Raw genomic sequence first — 16,564 nt, forward strand, 5'->3', positions numbered from 1 at the left:
ACAAAAAAATCTCTGAATGCAATATATGAGACTGGATATAATTAAATAAACATCTGGTTTTATGCATCGCCTAAAAATAAAGAGGCAAACTTGTTGGAGATTTCCTTCCAGAAGGAAATGCTTAGCACATTGCTTGGCCCCAACTAGAAGGAAAGGGAAAAAAATAAAGACTATTTTTAGAATCTGATCAAAGCATGACTTGAATTCCTATACATAAGTGTCATAAAAAGAAGCTTGTGTTTGTTATGATAAAAATACAGATTCATGGAAAAATGGAACATCTGTTTCAAGAAAGAAAATTTTGAGTACAATGACTTTCTCCCTTAATTTCCTAAGTGGTTAAATTTATTGGCCTGAGTTCAGAACTTGTGTAGGTGGCTGTCTCAGCTGGAGAACGGCTCAGCAGCTGAAGGAGTCTGTCAGTAAAATTTGTGTGGATGTTTTAGTGAGAGAAGAAAAAATAAAATTGTTGCATTTGTTGTAAACTGGAAAACAAACAAACCAGTCTGAGTCACAGGCCAAGTTAGTGACAATAGCATAGGGTATTCTGTTCCTTTTGTGTTCCACCATACCATCAAGTAGTATTTTAATAGAGATACCTGATTTAAACTCCAGAATGTTTAGCCCTTTCCCCTATTTTATTTCTGTTTCCTATGCCCATGTACAAGTACTGAAGAGTAAGTTAATATCTGTCATTTCTGACGTTTATCACTGTTAACGAGCTGGCCACTGAATCAGTATGGTCAGGCCTTGATGTTTGACTGGAATTTGCCCAGAATATGGAGGTAAGTAGCTTTTGTAACAAACCAACAAATGCTGCTTTTCATCTTACAGTAATAAAGGTTATTTATAATGTCAGGGACGGGTATTTAGTGGCTTAAGGATGAGGGGGATATTGTTTTAAATTTCTTGCATATAATCTCCTTCCCATGCATTTTAAATGCATTTATTTTGTGATGTGGTCATGGTAGCCCACATTTCAGACCTCTTGCCTGAGCTGTTGCCTTAGTGGAATGATAGGTGACTGACTGGCATCCAAAGGTTGTTAAAAGCCAGTTTTACCTAAGTAGCCTGCAGGCTCCAAGATCTTAGGGTGTATTCATTTCCACACCAAATATCCTGAAAAACCACATTCCTTGGTGCCAGTGCTACCCACAGGAGAGGACTGCCCTAGAGTTAGATGTTTGGAGTCTTCAATGATTCAGTAGGATAGATGGAGGAAAAACTAGTCTAGATTCACAGTATAAGCCTGCTTAGCAGGTCATTTTTTCCCAACTGAATCCTTTATAAGTTTTGTTGAAAGATGATTAAAACAGGTTTGTTTCTACAATACTGTGGTGGGTTGGCCCTGGCTGGATGCCAGGTGCCCACCCAAGCCACTCTATCACTCCCTCCCTCAGCTGGACAGGGGAGAGAAAAGATAACTAAAAGCTCCTGGGTTGAGATAAGGACAGGGAGAGATCACTCAGCAATTACCATAATGGGCAAAACAGACTTGACTTGGGGAAATTAGTTTTTAGTTTAATTTATTACCAAACCAGAGTAGAATAATGAGAAATAAAATAAAATCTTAAAACACCTTCCCCCCACCCCTCCCTTCTTCCTGGGCTTAACTTTACTCCCAATTCTTTCTACCTCCTCCCCCTGCAGCAGCGCAGGGGGACAGGGAATGGGGGTTGGGGTCAGTTCATCACATGTTGTCTCTGCCGATTCTTCCTCCTCAGGGGCAGGACTCCTCACACTCTTCCCTTGTTTCAGTGTGGGGTCCCTCCCATAGGAGACAGTCCTCCATGAACTTCTCCAGCGTGGGTACTTCCGACGGGCTGCAGTTCTTCACAAACTGCTCCAGTGTGGGTCCCTGCCATGGGGTGCAGTCCTTCAGGCGCAGACTGCTCCAGCATGGGTCCCTGCCATGGCGTCACAAGTCCTGCCAGAAAACCTGCTCCAGTGTGGGCTCCTCTCTCCGCAGGTCCACAGATCCTGCCAGGAGACTGCTCCAGTGAGGGCTTCCCACAGGGTCACAGCCTCCTTTGGGCATCCACCCGCTCCAGTGTGGGTCCTCCCTGGGCTGCAGGTGGATATCTGCTCCACCGTGGACCTCTGTGGGCTGCAGGGACACAGCCTGCCTCACCTTGGTCTTCACCATAGAATCATTTAGGTTGGAAAAGACCTTCAAGATCATCAAGTCCAACCATCGACCGTGCCCACTAAACCATGTTCTGAAGGGCCTTGTCTATGTGCTTTTTGAATACCTCCAGGGATTGTGACTCAACCACTTCCCTTGGCAGCCTGTTCCAATGCCTGACAACCCTTTTGGTAAAGAAATTTTTCCTAATATCCAATCTAAACCTCCCCTGCCGCAACTTGAGGCTATTTCCTCTCATCCTATCTCCAGCCACCTGACAGGAGAGACCAGCTCCCACCTCACTACAACCTCCTTTCAGGTAGTCGTAGAGAGCGATAAGGTCTCCCCTCAGCCTCCTTTTCTCCAGGCTAAACAGCCCCAGTTCCCTCAGCTGCTCCTCATAACACTTGTGCTCCAGGCCCCTCAACAGCTTGGTTGCCCTTCTCTGGACATGCTCCAGTACCTCAATGTCTTTCCTGTAGTGCAGGGCCCAAAACCGAACACAGCACTCAAGGTGCGGCCTCACCAGTGCCAAGTACAGAGGAACAGTCACTTTCCTGCTCCTGCCGGCCACACTTCCTCTGATGCAGGCTAGGATGCTGTTGGCCTTCTTGGCCACCTGGGCACACTGCTGGCTCATATTCAGCTGGCTGTCAGCCAGCACCCCCAGGTCTTTTTCTGCCAGGCATTTTTCCAGCCACTCTTCCCCAAGCCTGTAGCGCTGCATGGGGTTGTTGTGACCCAAGTGCAGGACCCGGCACTCGGCCTTGTTGAACCTCATACAATTGGCCTCGGCCATCGATCCAGCCTGTCCAGATCCCTCTGCAGATCCTTGCTATCCACAAGCAGATCAACACTCCTACCCAACTTGGTGTCACCTGCAAACTTACTGAGGGTGCATTCGATCCCCTCATCCAGATCATTAATAAAGATATTAAACAGAACTGGCCCCAATACTGAGCTCTAGGGAACACCACTTGTGACCCACCGCCAACTGGATTTAACACCATTCACCACAAGCCTCTGGGCTCGTCCATCCAGCCAGTTTTTTACCCAGCAAAGAGTGCCATGGGCTGCAGGGGAATCTCTGCTCTCCTCCCTCTCCTTCTTCACTGGGGGTCTGCAGGGTTGTTTCTCTCACATGTTCTCACTCCTCTCTCCAGCTGCTGTTGCATAGGCTTTTTCCCCATTTTAAATATGTTATCACAGAGATGCTACCACTGCTGCTGATGGGCTCAGCCTTGGCCAGGGGCAGGTCTGTCTTGAAGCCAGCTGGCATGGGCTCCATGGGACATAGGGGAAGCCTCTAGCAGCTTCTCACAGAAGCCACCCCTGCAGCCCCCCCCCCGCCACTAACAAAGCCTTGCCACCCAAACGCAATACAAATACATGGCATTTTCAAATTGACATATTACAAAAATGCTGGTTTCACTGAAAATACCCCATCAGCTCTAATTACAGGTAGTTTAAATGTATAGAAACATGAACTGTAGCATAGTAGTAGTGATTTTACATTTAGGTTGAGCAACTGTACGATCTTCCCTTGCAAGCACGGAGTATAAATGTACATATTAATGAAAACTTTGAAATAGCAAATTACTTTTACGTTCAGATTGCTCATATTTGAGATTTCCCTGGTAGTTATGATTCAAACATTTAATGAAAATGTGTTTGTGTTAGAAGGTTTTTGTAATATTTGTTCCAAAAGTATTGCTTGTAGGTAGTGTAGCACAGTTTTAGCTGTGCAATAGATAGCCTCACCTGCTTCTGGGACAAGGGTGACCTCTCATCCATTAATGCAGCCTTGAACCTTCCCCCATGAGGGGGACAGCTCAGAGTTGGATAAATGAATTATGCTACTGGGCTGGGTATCAACTGTAGCTTGGTGTTCCTGCTGTAAACCTGTGTGGAGGTTCATCCTTCATGAAAGCATTGTTAATAGTCAGTCCTCCTTTGAACTGCATGGTGGATATGGCAGTGCTTGTGTGCTCCCTGCTTTATCCTTCTTCGGGCATGTGTTTCATCCCTCAGGGATGTGGTGGAGAGGAGTGTTTACCCCAGGTGTAGAGACAGCAGTGCTTTTACATAATATGCCTTTCCTCTTTTCTCCCTTTCAGCTCCATGCCCACCCAAAGTCTATGAACAGGCTGACCCTAACAGTGTAACATAGTCAAGGGGATGGCAGGGGATTTTTCTGCACTAGCAATGTTATGTAGGACAGCCAGATGTGACTTCTGATCCCATTATCTTATTCCCTTGGACTTCAGCAAATAAAACAGCAATAACAAAATTCACTGACCTGCGGCCACACCAGCATGGGTTGTGATCTTGTCAAAAGGTATCCAATAAGTGAAGTTAACACTGTTCAGTATGTGGATGGGAGGTCTCCAAGGGAAAAAAGTGTCTCTAGAATGTTTTTTTTTTTTTTCATCATCTAGCAGTTTGTATTAGAAAAGGAGAAAAATGAAGAGGAAAACAATAGTAAAGGGTAGTAATGTGATACAGATAATACTCACTGCCATATTGTAATGTTGAACTTGAGTCGTGAATGAGGTGAATCTTGATAATTCGGGTAGCCTGAATTATATGCATTTAAAATATGTATAAAATATGGTATTTATGACATGATGCTGGTACAGTAGCAGATTTTGCTAGGACTGTTGGGAAAAGGTTGTCTTTTTCTACAGTGAAAATGAAATTTTACAATAAAAAGAGAAATTTTTTTTTCATAAAACCCTTTCTATGAAAAGATACATCCTTTTGTAGAACGCTGAAACTGCCAATTCAATTTTGAAGCCTTAAACTGAATTTTTTTTGGCTTCCCTATACCCCCCCCCCAATTTTCCAGCAAAGCTGAAGTTTTCTGTAAAAATAAACCAAAAACCTTTAAAAAATATCCAGCCTTTTAAAATGCAAATTATTACTAAGTACTATTCCAGCAAATTTAAAAAACATATTGTTTACTCTTTTTAATATACAAAAGCAATGAATTAGAATGGAAAGAAATTATATGCTTTTTGGTAGTTGTGGTCAGCAAGCATTAAGTGCAGCCCTAATTTATGCTTAATTTATATTACTGAGTGTGTTTTAAGGTGTTTCAGTGTTTGGTTTCAAATAAAAGTGTAAAATTGGTATGCCAGCTTCTGGTGCTGATGCTGTCTTAGAAAGGGAAGTATGGTGTAGTGGCTGTAGGTGACATTCATTTTTGGCTCATTTGATCCTAAATGGAAACAAGAGCGGTTAGTTAAAACTGATACTGAAGCTGCTTTATTTAGAGACCTGAACTGCGTTCCAGTGTGATGGTTGTGCAATCTCTCTTATCATCTCTGTAAACAGACTGCATTCTCCTTAGAGCAGTCTGAGCTATTGCTCAATATTCTGGGCTGTGATGTACAAAGGATGAACGGTAAGATGAAGAGCTGAGAGCAGAACCCATGATTGCTTCTTGGCTCTTAATTGAACGCATTTTTTTCTTTGGGGTACTGTGGTTAGATCAAGAAGAGGAAGTAACTACAGGTATTGTAGGCATAAGTCATTCAGAACATGTGTAGATTAAAGCAAAGTCCTGGATTTTGCAGGTTTTCCAAGCTGACTGTTGACTGCCTCAAGTTAGGAAACTCTTCAAACCATGGGTGTATGCTCGATGCATCCAGCACACTTAACTGTCAGTAGAATTGCATGGCTGGATGCATATTGCATATGGACAGGAGCTCTGTCCCACAGGAGCATGACTTTTCTGAATAGCAAAATACACCTCTGAATTCAAGGCAGGCTTCCTTGAGAGGTAAATTTCTTTTTACAAAGCATAGAAATGCCATGATGCTTTTGTAGAAATATTTTGGGGAAAGTGTTATACTTTGTTAAAGTTGCTTCTTTTTCATTAACCTTTATGAAAATACCTGCCGCCTTTTCACATCTGCCTTGAAGCAAAAATGAGGCATGGGATGTTTTATCCCAAACATTTAAAGCTTAGCAAAATTCTGATATCTTCAGAGTATGTTAGGAGGAAGTATACTAGATAGTCTTAGTTGTATGTTAGCTTTGCCTGAGTTTTAAATCTTGCTGGATTTTGATTTTGTGTTTAGCTTAATTTAGTGTTGAAGTACTTACCCTTAATGATGTTCAAGTTCCAGGTTGCTTCAACTTCAAAGTTCATCTTGCCATAGATTATGTCTTGCAAAGCCCCATTTTCAGACATCTCTGACTAAATAGTAAAGTTACTGAGGATAAGATTTACTGTGTAAAGCTGGCCTGATTTTTCAGGTGCGGTCTTATGCACAGCTGTAATATGATTTGGAAACTTTAGTGATTAGACTTTATCCATTCAGAAAAGCCACAAACCCTCCCCCCTAGTTAACAGCAATACTAAATGAGTACAAAGCTGATGTTAAGCATCATTAGAAATTATTATTTAATTACAATGTAATAAATTCCCGTGAGTTTTATTCTTGGTGTTTCCAGAGAATCGTTGTTGTGAGTTTGTATAAGAAACTTTTCCTTAATTGGTGCAGAGTCCTTCAGTTCTCATAGAATAAAAAATAATCTCTTTCCAATTGATTTTAGGGGTCCAACATCACGGACACGTGCACAGAAATGCTGCGAAGTGGACTACTACTGAAAATTTCAGCAGGAAATATCCAAGAGAGGATATTTTTTCTTTTTGATAACCTTTTGGTCTACTGCAAAAAAAAGCACAGGTAAATGATTAATTTATAATTTCAAAAAGAATGGATTTTTCTCACAGTAGAGCTAATCCTCTGTGTGCTGTTTCATAAGAATACTTTAACAACACCGAAGTGTCTACTGCAGTTAATTGCAATATAAAAGTCAGCATTTTTAGAGGAGACCTATCATCCAAAGAGAAGCGTATTTAATTCAAACATTGGAAAGATTTTATACAAATGTAGAATCCAAATGGTGAAGTGCAGGGAGAAAGAATCTGCTTTGTCAGTCTTCCACAACAGGTTTTATGACAGCCTCACGCTCTTCTAGAAAGGGTAAACGGACTGAATTTTTAGTTCACACAAATTAGTAGTGTAGCTTATGCTATAAAATAAGTCTCTATAGATTGAAGAGTTTCAAGCCTTGTATTTCTAATTGGGGAAAACAGCCAGAAAGCTGCTGCTTGCTGCGTTGCAAGGAGCAATTTCTTAGTTCGGCAACGAGCTTCTGCAATTAACATTCTGTGCTCTTATGCTTCCGAGAAATAAGGGTTCTCCTATGTACAGGCATCCTTCTTGAAACAGCTTAAATTTGTCTCTTTGATCCAGAAAATGTTTTTGACTAACTACTGAATACATATTAGTGGATAGATGCTTGATAAATTCCTAGATACATGATAGACCTTGAGTATGATCTCCAGTAGCACTGCTGAATACCCTTATCTTTGCCTCTGCCTTTGTACATTTGTGGATGGTGTCAGAGGAAACTCCACCGTTGACCTCAGTGTCTAGTCAAGGAAACTGTCTGCAGCTGCTGAAACTGTTGTTTCATAAATCCAGGTTCCACTGTCATCACTACAGCTGCGTCCATAGGATCAGTGCGAGTGCTGTAAGATTTTCAAGGGTAGTTCCAGATTTGATAGCCAAGTTTCATCCTGTTTTTCCAGTTGTCTTTTAGCAGTGCCCTGGATTGTCCAGGTGAAAGATGTCTTTCTCTGCACCTATAATACCCATTTGTTTTGATCAGTGCTCTGGCTTGGCAGTGGTCACATGGCTGTTATAGGATGGATCCTGGCCCAGCTGTTTTTGAAGGCTATACATGAGAGGATGGTCAAGTGCAATGTTAATAGCAAAATGTACGTTTGGTGCATTCGGGTGAAGGTAGCTGGCCATGCAGTCCAGTGTGTGGGAGCACCCAGCACCATCAACTTTAGGATGAAAAGGTCAGGCAGCCTGATGCCATAGTGATTTCCCCCTCCCCCACTGCTTTAGCTGTGTCTGAGGAATAGTGTGTGCTCTTAATCCTCTTCTTGCTACCTGTTCTTGGTGGGGTTAGATGAGAGGGAAGGAGATTTGAGGGTTGGATAATAAAGACCAGAACTCCTGTATATGTGTACCACAATAGCCATGTGTTGTGTAGTCTAGTTATAACCTCAGATGTATATACACAAATACAACCAGCAAAGTAAATGGAAATTTATGCATAAAATGCATAAATCTGAGACCAATTTTTAATTGCAGTGTTAAAATCTTACTAGCAACCCTTGTTGCCTGCTGTTGTATATAGTATGTATGTGGTATTTTTCACATGAGTTTCTGCATAGGACTCATCATTCAAAAGTATTATTTTAAATATTTTAAAAATTATTTTTCCAAATAAGTTTATACTCATTTTATCATATGTAAGAGCAGGTGGCTAGGGGATGGATATCCCTTTTCTCTCCTCTTATGCTAATTATAGGGAAGCGATCACCCCACTGTACTTGGTACTGGTGAGGCCCCACCTTGAATACTGTGTTCAGTTTTCGGCCCCTCACTACGGGAAAGACATTGAGGTGCTGGAGCATGTCCAAAGAAGAACGATGAAGCTGGTGAAGGATCTAGAGAACAAGTCCTATGAGGAGCAGCTGAGGGAACTGGGGTTGTTTAGCCTGGAGGAAAAGAGGCTGAGGGGAGACCTTATCACTCTCTACAACACCCTGGAAGAAGGTTGTAGTGAGGTGGATGTTGGTCTCTTTTCCGAAGTAACAAGCGATAGGATGAGAGAAAATGGCCTCAAGTTGCGCCAGGGGAGGTTTAGATTGGATTTGAGGAAAAAGTTCTTCACTGAAAGGGCTATCAGATATTGGAACAGGCTGCTTAGGGAAGTGGTTGAGTCACCATCCCTGGAGGTATTCGAAAGACATGTAGATGTGGCACTTAGGGTTATGGTTTGATGGTGGACTTGGCGGTGTTAGGTTAATGGTTGGACTTGATGATCTTAAGGGTCTTTTCCAACCTAAATGGTTCTATGATTCTGTGATGGACTTGTGGTAAAATCCACTGTAGCACCTGTAGATGATCTTGCTGAACCAACATGTGGGGAAAATCAGACTCAGTATGTGGTGTAGAAAGCAGGAAGTGGTAGTAGTAGAAAGTAGCCATTGACCCTATTGATCAAGAGTGTCTTATAAGAACCTCTCTATATTGTAAAGCTGCTGAGCTTGTTCTGCAAGAACAGAAGTGGACCAGAAATGCTGTTTTTTTCCAGTGGGTTGCTACTGAAGCTGCTGGCTAACCCTGAGGGAGGTTTAAAAATCTTCTTCCCCAGTGAGTATTGTTTCCTCCTACAGATTACTCTGTTAACAGGGAAGCATTTACATGTGAGAAAATAGGTAATTTATACTTCACTAGCTATAGTGAATCAGTCTTTTGTTTTTACGTTTCAACTCTTGCTTAGGTTGCAGAACTTTTGGAACTGTTGAATATGAACCATTTAAGATCATCATGATTATATTTAGTATTGAATACTGAATTTATGTCAAGGATATCCTTCTGCAACCACTCAGTTTCGTTTTTATGTAGACTGGTTAAATACAAACTCATGGTCTTTTAAAAATTTCTAATTTTTGCTATATTTTGTTGTCTGGCAATTACAATTAAATTACTGATTACATAGTATCTCTTCATTTGTCTGCCACTAAGTTACATATTTTTGTAGCCATATTCCAGCTACAATGCATTGTTGGGTGAAAATCTCAAAACACATGACAGGTCTATGATTTCCTTGGTTTTGAGCAATTATGTCCTACGTGTCATTGGCTACTACCATGGTGACATCTCTGCAGACATGAGAATAACTCAATTTAGAACATAGTTTCAGAGTTTATGGTGGGAAATGAATTGATCATATGACAGCAAGATACTTTGGGTATTGATGGCAAGTAGGTAAAGAGCGTGTTGCTCACAGGAGGTTTGCATTTTGGAAATTTTACAAAAATTGTCCCATTTTTATGGTATGAGATATTTTATGTAATTTTTAAGCATCCTTTTGCTGTGGAGTTGTATAAATGTGGATTGCTAAATTTGGATTCATAGGTACAAAAGTGTCGTGGTTTAAGCTCAGGGGGCAACAAAGCACCATGAAGCCACTCGCTCACTCCTCCCCCCTGGTCCCAGTGGGATGAGGAAAAAAATATAAAGAAAAGCTCGTGGGTCAAAAGGATAGGGAGGGATCACTCAACACTTACGGTCACGGGCAAAAGACAGGCTCAACTTGGGGAAGAAACAAAATCAATTTACTACAAATCAAATCAAAACAAGGATAGTAAACAAGGAGAAGTAAAAGCAAACCTTACAACACCTTCCCCCCACCCCGCCTCCTTCCCGGGTCAGCTCCACTCCCGGTTCTCTCTCCCTCCTCCCCCCAAGTGGCGCAGGGGACAGGGAATGGGGGTTGGGGTCAGTTCATCATGCGTTGTCTCTGCCGCTCCTTCCTCCTCAGGGGGAGGATGACTCCTTACTCGTCCTCTGCTCCAGCATGGGGTCCCTCCCACAGGAGACTGTTCTCCATCAACTTCTCTAATGTGAGTCCTTCCCACGGGCTGCAGTCCTTCATGAATTGCTCTGGCATGGGTCATTTCTGTGGGCCGATCTTCAGGTGCAGGTTGCTCCAGCGTGGTCTTTCCCACAGAGTCACGGCCATCTTGGGGGGCATCCCCCTGCTCCAGCATGGGCTCCTCCCTGGGCTGCAGGTGGGCCTCCGCTCCCCCGCTCCCCTCCATGGGCTGGGGGGGACAGCCTGCCGTCTCACCACAGGCTGCAGGGGCATCCCCTCCTCTGGCACACCTCCTCCTCCCTTTTTCTTCACTGACCTTGGTGTCTGCAGAGGGGTTCCTCTCACATCCCACTTCCCTCCCCGCTGCAGTTTTTCCTTCTTAAATCTGTTCTCCCAGAGGCGCTACCACCCTCGCTGATGGGCTCGGCCTTGGCCAGAGGCAGGTCTGACTTGGAGCCAGGGGATCTTCTAGCAGCTTCTCACAGGAGCTGCCCTTACTCCCCCACTACCAAAAACCCCACCGCAGAAACTGAAAACAAAAGGTCGCAGGAGTTACTGGATTTACTTCACTTTGGAGAGAAAAAATATGTGATACTGAACCTTCATGCTTGCTGCTGTTAAGCTTCTTTTTTTAAATATATTATTCAGGTTTTGAATAACTTAGAGTTACTCATTAGACAGTAATGACTGAGAGGTAGGTCATTTTCTGAATATTAGTGCCTCTCTGGAGTGAGTGAAGGTCAGAATTTGGTGATCATTAATTCTCAGGAACTGGCCTTTGTTTGATATACAGTATTAATTATCATTATAGACAAAAATGGGCAAAAAATCATCCCTGGCTTATCTGAGGTGGGAAAACCTGCCTAGAACTGAGGTTCTCAAAAGGCCTTGACTTCACCGGGAACAGTTATAGCCGTGCAAAGTGATTTGGAATATATCGCTGTGAAACTGGCACAAAATTTCAGCAATTCTTAATTACAATTCTTGGTTAACCCTTATGTGAGGAAGGAAGAATGTTGTCTTCGTTCTTCCATGCATAAATCCCATTTATGAGGCTAATGTGTGTAGGTCAAGATTTATATCCAAAGGTGTTCTTATTTCATTTTTTCAGTCATGCTACCCTTGTGTTGAATTTCTTGACTACATCAGTTAGGAGGAAAGATTGTCCCAATGCAGTGTTTTGTCTTTGTTGGCAGACAGTGGCATATAGGTACCAAAGCGTTGGAACAGAGCTTTTACGGAGTGAGACTTTCCTGATAAACTCTCATGTCTGTCAGCAGTTTGCAGCTTACTCTTACCAGAGGTAGCATCTTTGCATTCGCATCAGCAGTGTCCCATTCAGCAATGGTTTCCACAGTTCAACTGCACATGTATAAATGTATTTTGATTTTTACAGTAGTCTATAAATGCTACATGTACAGGTAGCGGTGCAGAAACATAGAAAAATGTGGTGGCTGACATGCTCATCTGCTCTTTCTTTTATCAGGCGACTGAAGAACAGCAAAGCATCTACAGATGGCCACCGTTACCTTTTTCGGGGCAGAATAAACACAGAAGTGATGGAAGTAGAGAATGTAGATGATGGAACAGGTGAGTATATTTGTGTTGCTCACTTACAGAGCAGTCTTTTGAGATGCTGAAATCAAATGCGGCTTCATGATTTCTTTGAGAAGGGAGGGTGCTCCCTGTACTTAGAAAAAGATGCCACTTCAAAAGCGCTATGTGCTCATATGAAAACTCCGCTTCTGTGACACATCATTGCTTTCATACATTATTAGCTGGGCGGTCATAGATGACTGTTTTATGCTAACATGAACAGAGTAATAAAATAAGGTGACATTTATTGCTCAACGGAAATCGCGTGTTTAGCTTTACTTTACAGCATTCCAGCACTCTTTAAGAGGTTATCCCTAGGTATGTGATATATTTGTAAAAGCAAATGGAAAAGTTACCTCTGTTGGAGTGAAACCTGAAACACTATGAATGCTGATGTTGTAACATAAGTGTTTAAGAAAAAAGGAAGGGGTTTTTTTTAATACCTTTAGGGATATAATCCATATGATTGCTTGAAATTTTCCTGACATATATTAGAAAAGTGAAAACGCAAAGTATTCCTGAATTGAATTTGACAGAAATGTCAATTTTTCTTTTAGAAATTTGAGTTTAACGTTCGAGCTTAACAATTATTATTTCCTTACAATTAACAAAGAAAACCTGAAACATTTAAACATTTTGGGCTTTTTAATGTAAAACTAAAAAAAAATAATATGGGAAGCTTGCAGTGGCATTGCAAATATGTAGGTCTGGAGGAAATTTCTGTGAGTTATATATTACTTCTTCTGATTTTTAAATAGCATTAGATTTGCCCTACATCTACTGTGGATTCCAAGCATTTCTTACTGTAGTTTCTTTCTAAAATTGAGCATTAATGACAAGGATTGTACAGCTTAAGCTTCATAGAAATCCTTCATAGGAGTTAAATATTTCTTAAAGATTAAGATTTTTTTTTTTCTAATCTTGAGTTGCTTGCTTTCAAAATAGTTCGCTCACTTCTTGTTCTACTGGTAGACTTGGAGAACAGTTTAACTATTGGTTTTATTGCAACAAACTAGTTTATTGGAAGGCTGTTGTCTCTCCTCTGTATCTTCTTTTCATGTCTTTCAACCTTGTGTCATGGGTTGTGTTTTCTAAGTTTTTATTACTTTTTGTGTCCTTTGGAGTTTTGGTTTTTTTTTTTTTTTTTTTCAGTTTGTTGGCATCATTTGGATTACGAGGGTTCGAGAGCTGAAACTTCACTGGTGCCAAGTAGAACAAAATAATTACTGTAGTGCTGCACGCGGGATGTTTTTTACTAATCCTAGGATTGTTTGGTTCTTCTGAGAGCTTTATTTTTCAATTTTTCAGTTTGTGTTCCAGAATACCACACCAGATCCTTTTGTGCAGTACTGGTGCCTATCCCATTATATCTTATACTGTGTTAATGTCTGAGAGTAGGTCCTAATAATTATTTTCTTGTCTGTACTGAATTTTATCTATTTCCACAATTTATTAAACGTTTAGGATTCATGTCTTCTTCCCCAAAGCTCTTCCAATGCTTCTTGCCTTGGTTCTATGAACAAACAATGTTATTACTGAACCATTTAAGCTCTTGATAAAACTAGTGGAAAATACTGAACATAAGGTAGAGCACCATGGTGTCACACTTGATTCATTCTCTTCGTTTACTAGACATTTTTTGTAAGACCTCCTTGACATCTGTTTTGGGCTATGTCCTTCACCAGGCCCGCCGATTTAGTTAGTGATTTAGAGATATCTATGGGTACGCTGTAGCAAATTTCATCAAGCCTCGTTGACTTTTCCAACCTAAATGATTCTATGATTCTATGACTTGAATATAATTTATTCAATATTCTATGTCCCGCTGCTTCCCTTTTCTGGCCTGTATTCCTACCCAATTGTTGGCTTTTTTCGTATGAAATCTCAGTTAGTGCTTTGTTAATGCAAAAAAGAGAGTTGAGTGTTTCAGTCTTTTGTGTCATGTATTATTTGACTACCTTTCATTTATTTTCCTTCATCTTCCTTATACATGCTTTAGAAATAAAAGACAGTTTTCCTGTTTCCATTATGTCACTTTCTAAGACAGCATCTCTTTACGTGTAACTTTTGATGTTACTGTGGCCACAGAGGTTTATACCCACCATCTTCTTCCTGACTAGTATTCCAAGAATTCTGTAACATTTTCTTTCACTGGTTCTGATCCCACATATTGCCACGCTTTTAGTGTTGGCTTTAGCAAATATTTCTTCCTTCTTCCTTCCATAACTATCCTGTATTTCTCAAATCTGTCCTACCTTTCTTCATTTGCTTGTTCTAGCTATCCAGTCCTTGATCTCTTTCACACTGTTCATTTTCCTTCCTGCCTGTTTGCTTTCTTCCTCAATGAATCTTCAAGTATAATTTGGCTAAGCGCAAATGGTCTTTGTCTCCACTCCAGACACCGGTAGTCTAATTTCCTCCAGCCACAGGAAATTTTGCTACTGTCCCCATTTCCCATAGCCTTGCACAGAGTACTGGAGGCTATCATGCTTCTTTCCCACTTGCTCTCCTGAGCCATATCAAATCTTGTCATTTTTATATATGCAGCATTTCTAAAATCTGTCCTCTCCACACTTCTGAGACATCAGTTAATGGTTTGGTTATTTTGATTTCTAGATTATTAGAGGTGGTAGATGCCCCATCCCTGGAAACATTCAAGGTCAGGTTGGATGGGGCTCTGAGCAACCCGATCTAGTTGAAGATATGCCTGCTCATCACAGGGAGGTTGGACTAGATGACCTTTCAATGTCCCTTCCAACCCAAACTATTCTATGATTATTCTTACCTGCTTTTTTTTCACATTCCCATGTTTTCCACCTTTTCCATTTCAGTTTGTCCAATATCCTAAAATAATTTTTTCTTGTAATTACTGCTATTTCATCCCTACTTTCTATGGTTCTCTTTGAAATATGGAAATATCTGTGTTATTTCTCTTGCCTGTGGCACCTTGCTGCCCTTTTCTTGCCACCCCCCTCCCTTTTTTAAAAAAAAACCCAAAACAACCTGTTTTCCTTCCTTTTAGTCAGAAGTGTATTCACTCTCCTCACAATGATACTTTTTCTTCCACTCAGATCATGATGCCCTTCTTTAACTTTCCTCTGTCTTGGTTTCTGTGCTGTTCTTATTTGTTGCACCCAGATGTGTTGTTTCTCATCCCCTGTAGTCATCGGTGTTTGAACTGTAACCCGGTACTATTCTGCTGCGTTCTTTTTGTCTCATCTCATTCCCAAGTACAGTAATCTGGTCGTCTAAGCCTCATTCACATTAGCTTTGCATGTGCTTTCTTTGGTATGGTATTTTCTTCTCCTTAATCATCTATCACTTTCTATAACTCTTTAGAGTGGAACCGAGTGCAGAGTGCTGATATTTTCATATCTATGCATGACTCTTTCTCATGGACTCTTTGTGGGGCTCTATAAACATTAAGGACTTTTGAATCTACATGATATTTCCAGAGTTTTTTACTGTAGATTTTGGGATCCTCTGCTCACTTGGTATAAGGAACCATAGGGCTCCAGGGAACAGGGTAACTGAGAGCATTTGCTCTCAGTGTTGATAGATGTAGGAATGTAGTCTTCATTGTTTGTAAGTAAAAGCACAGAAATAGGAAAACAGATTCCCAGTGTGGTTTATTGTCATGCTAATGACATGCCTACAGAAATTAATAAAGGTTTTTCTGAAAAGCAATTTTTCTTTCATGAAATTAGGCCTGGGCTGAGCATTACCATTGGTGTAACATTTCTTTTTTATTTCAGCATCATGAAGCACTCTGCCTTTTTTTGATTGCACTGATTAAAGTGGAATGCATATTACTTATCAGGGCAGACTGTTTGTGTTCTTAAAACAATGTGGCTACACAACTATTTGCAAGTATTACAAAGGTGGATATATTGTGATGGTAGTGTTTTTTCTGTATTCAGTTTGTAAAATTCAGTTTTGAGAGAAAAGTGTATTTCTAAAGGCATTCACCAGCCATTAAATGAATGTTATTCAGTTTATGAAGACAAGCACTGGAGACTTAGGAAATACCAGATTTATGGTTGCTTATACTATCTTAGTTCTGTCCTGTGTTGTCTTGAAATGAGGCATGAAATAGAAAAAACACTACATGATAATAGTAACCAGAGACTGCATCAAAAAGTATACAGCAGAGGAAGGAAACTGATATTATGCAGCAATTATTTCCTTGGTATTTCTGAGCATCAGTGCTCCTAACTAAAGTCTGAGAAACTTAGAAGTACTTCAATACAGAGATTTCTGTTTGGTTTTTTTAAGGGACGAAAAAAATTCTGTTGTATATGGCTGTAACAAGTTGCTGCGTATGCATCTCTCAAAGGTTTAAGTCTTGAATTTTGAACAATATAT

At 40.9% G+C, this 16,564-nt stretch overlaps 1 protein-coding gene across 1 annotated transcript in view; it reads left to right on the plus strand.

The window, feature by feature from the left end:
* The window catches only part of PREX2 (phosphatidylinositol-3,4,5-trisphosphate dependent Rac exchange factor 2), a 187,157-nt gene that overhangs the window by 61,538 nt on the left and 109,055 nt on the right, over positions 1-16,564 (plus strand). The window contains exons 8-9 of the mRNA XM_049825355.1: positions 6,689-6,822; positions 12,090-12,193. Coding sequence (XP_049681312.1) covers positions 6,689-6,822; positions 12,090-12,193 — 238 coding nt within the window. The remainder of the gene's footprint in view (positions 1-6,688; positions 6,823-12,089; positions 12,194-16,564) is intronic.

The sequence above is a fragment of the Accipiter gentilis genome, chromosome 2, assembly GCF_929443795.1.
Source record: "Accipiter gentilis chromosome 2, bAccGen1.1, whole genome shotgun sequence".
Lineage (NCBI taxonomy): Eukaryota > Metazoa > Chordata > Aves > Accipitriformes > Accipitridae > Astur > Astur gentilis.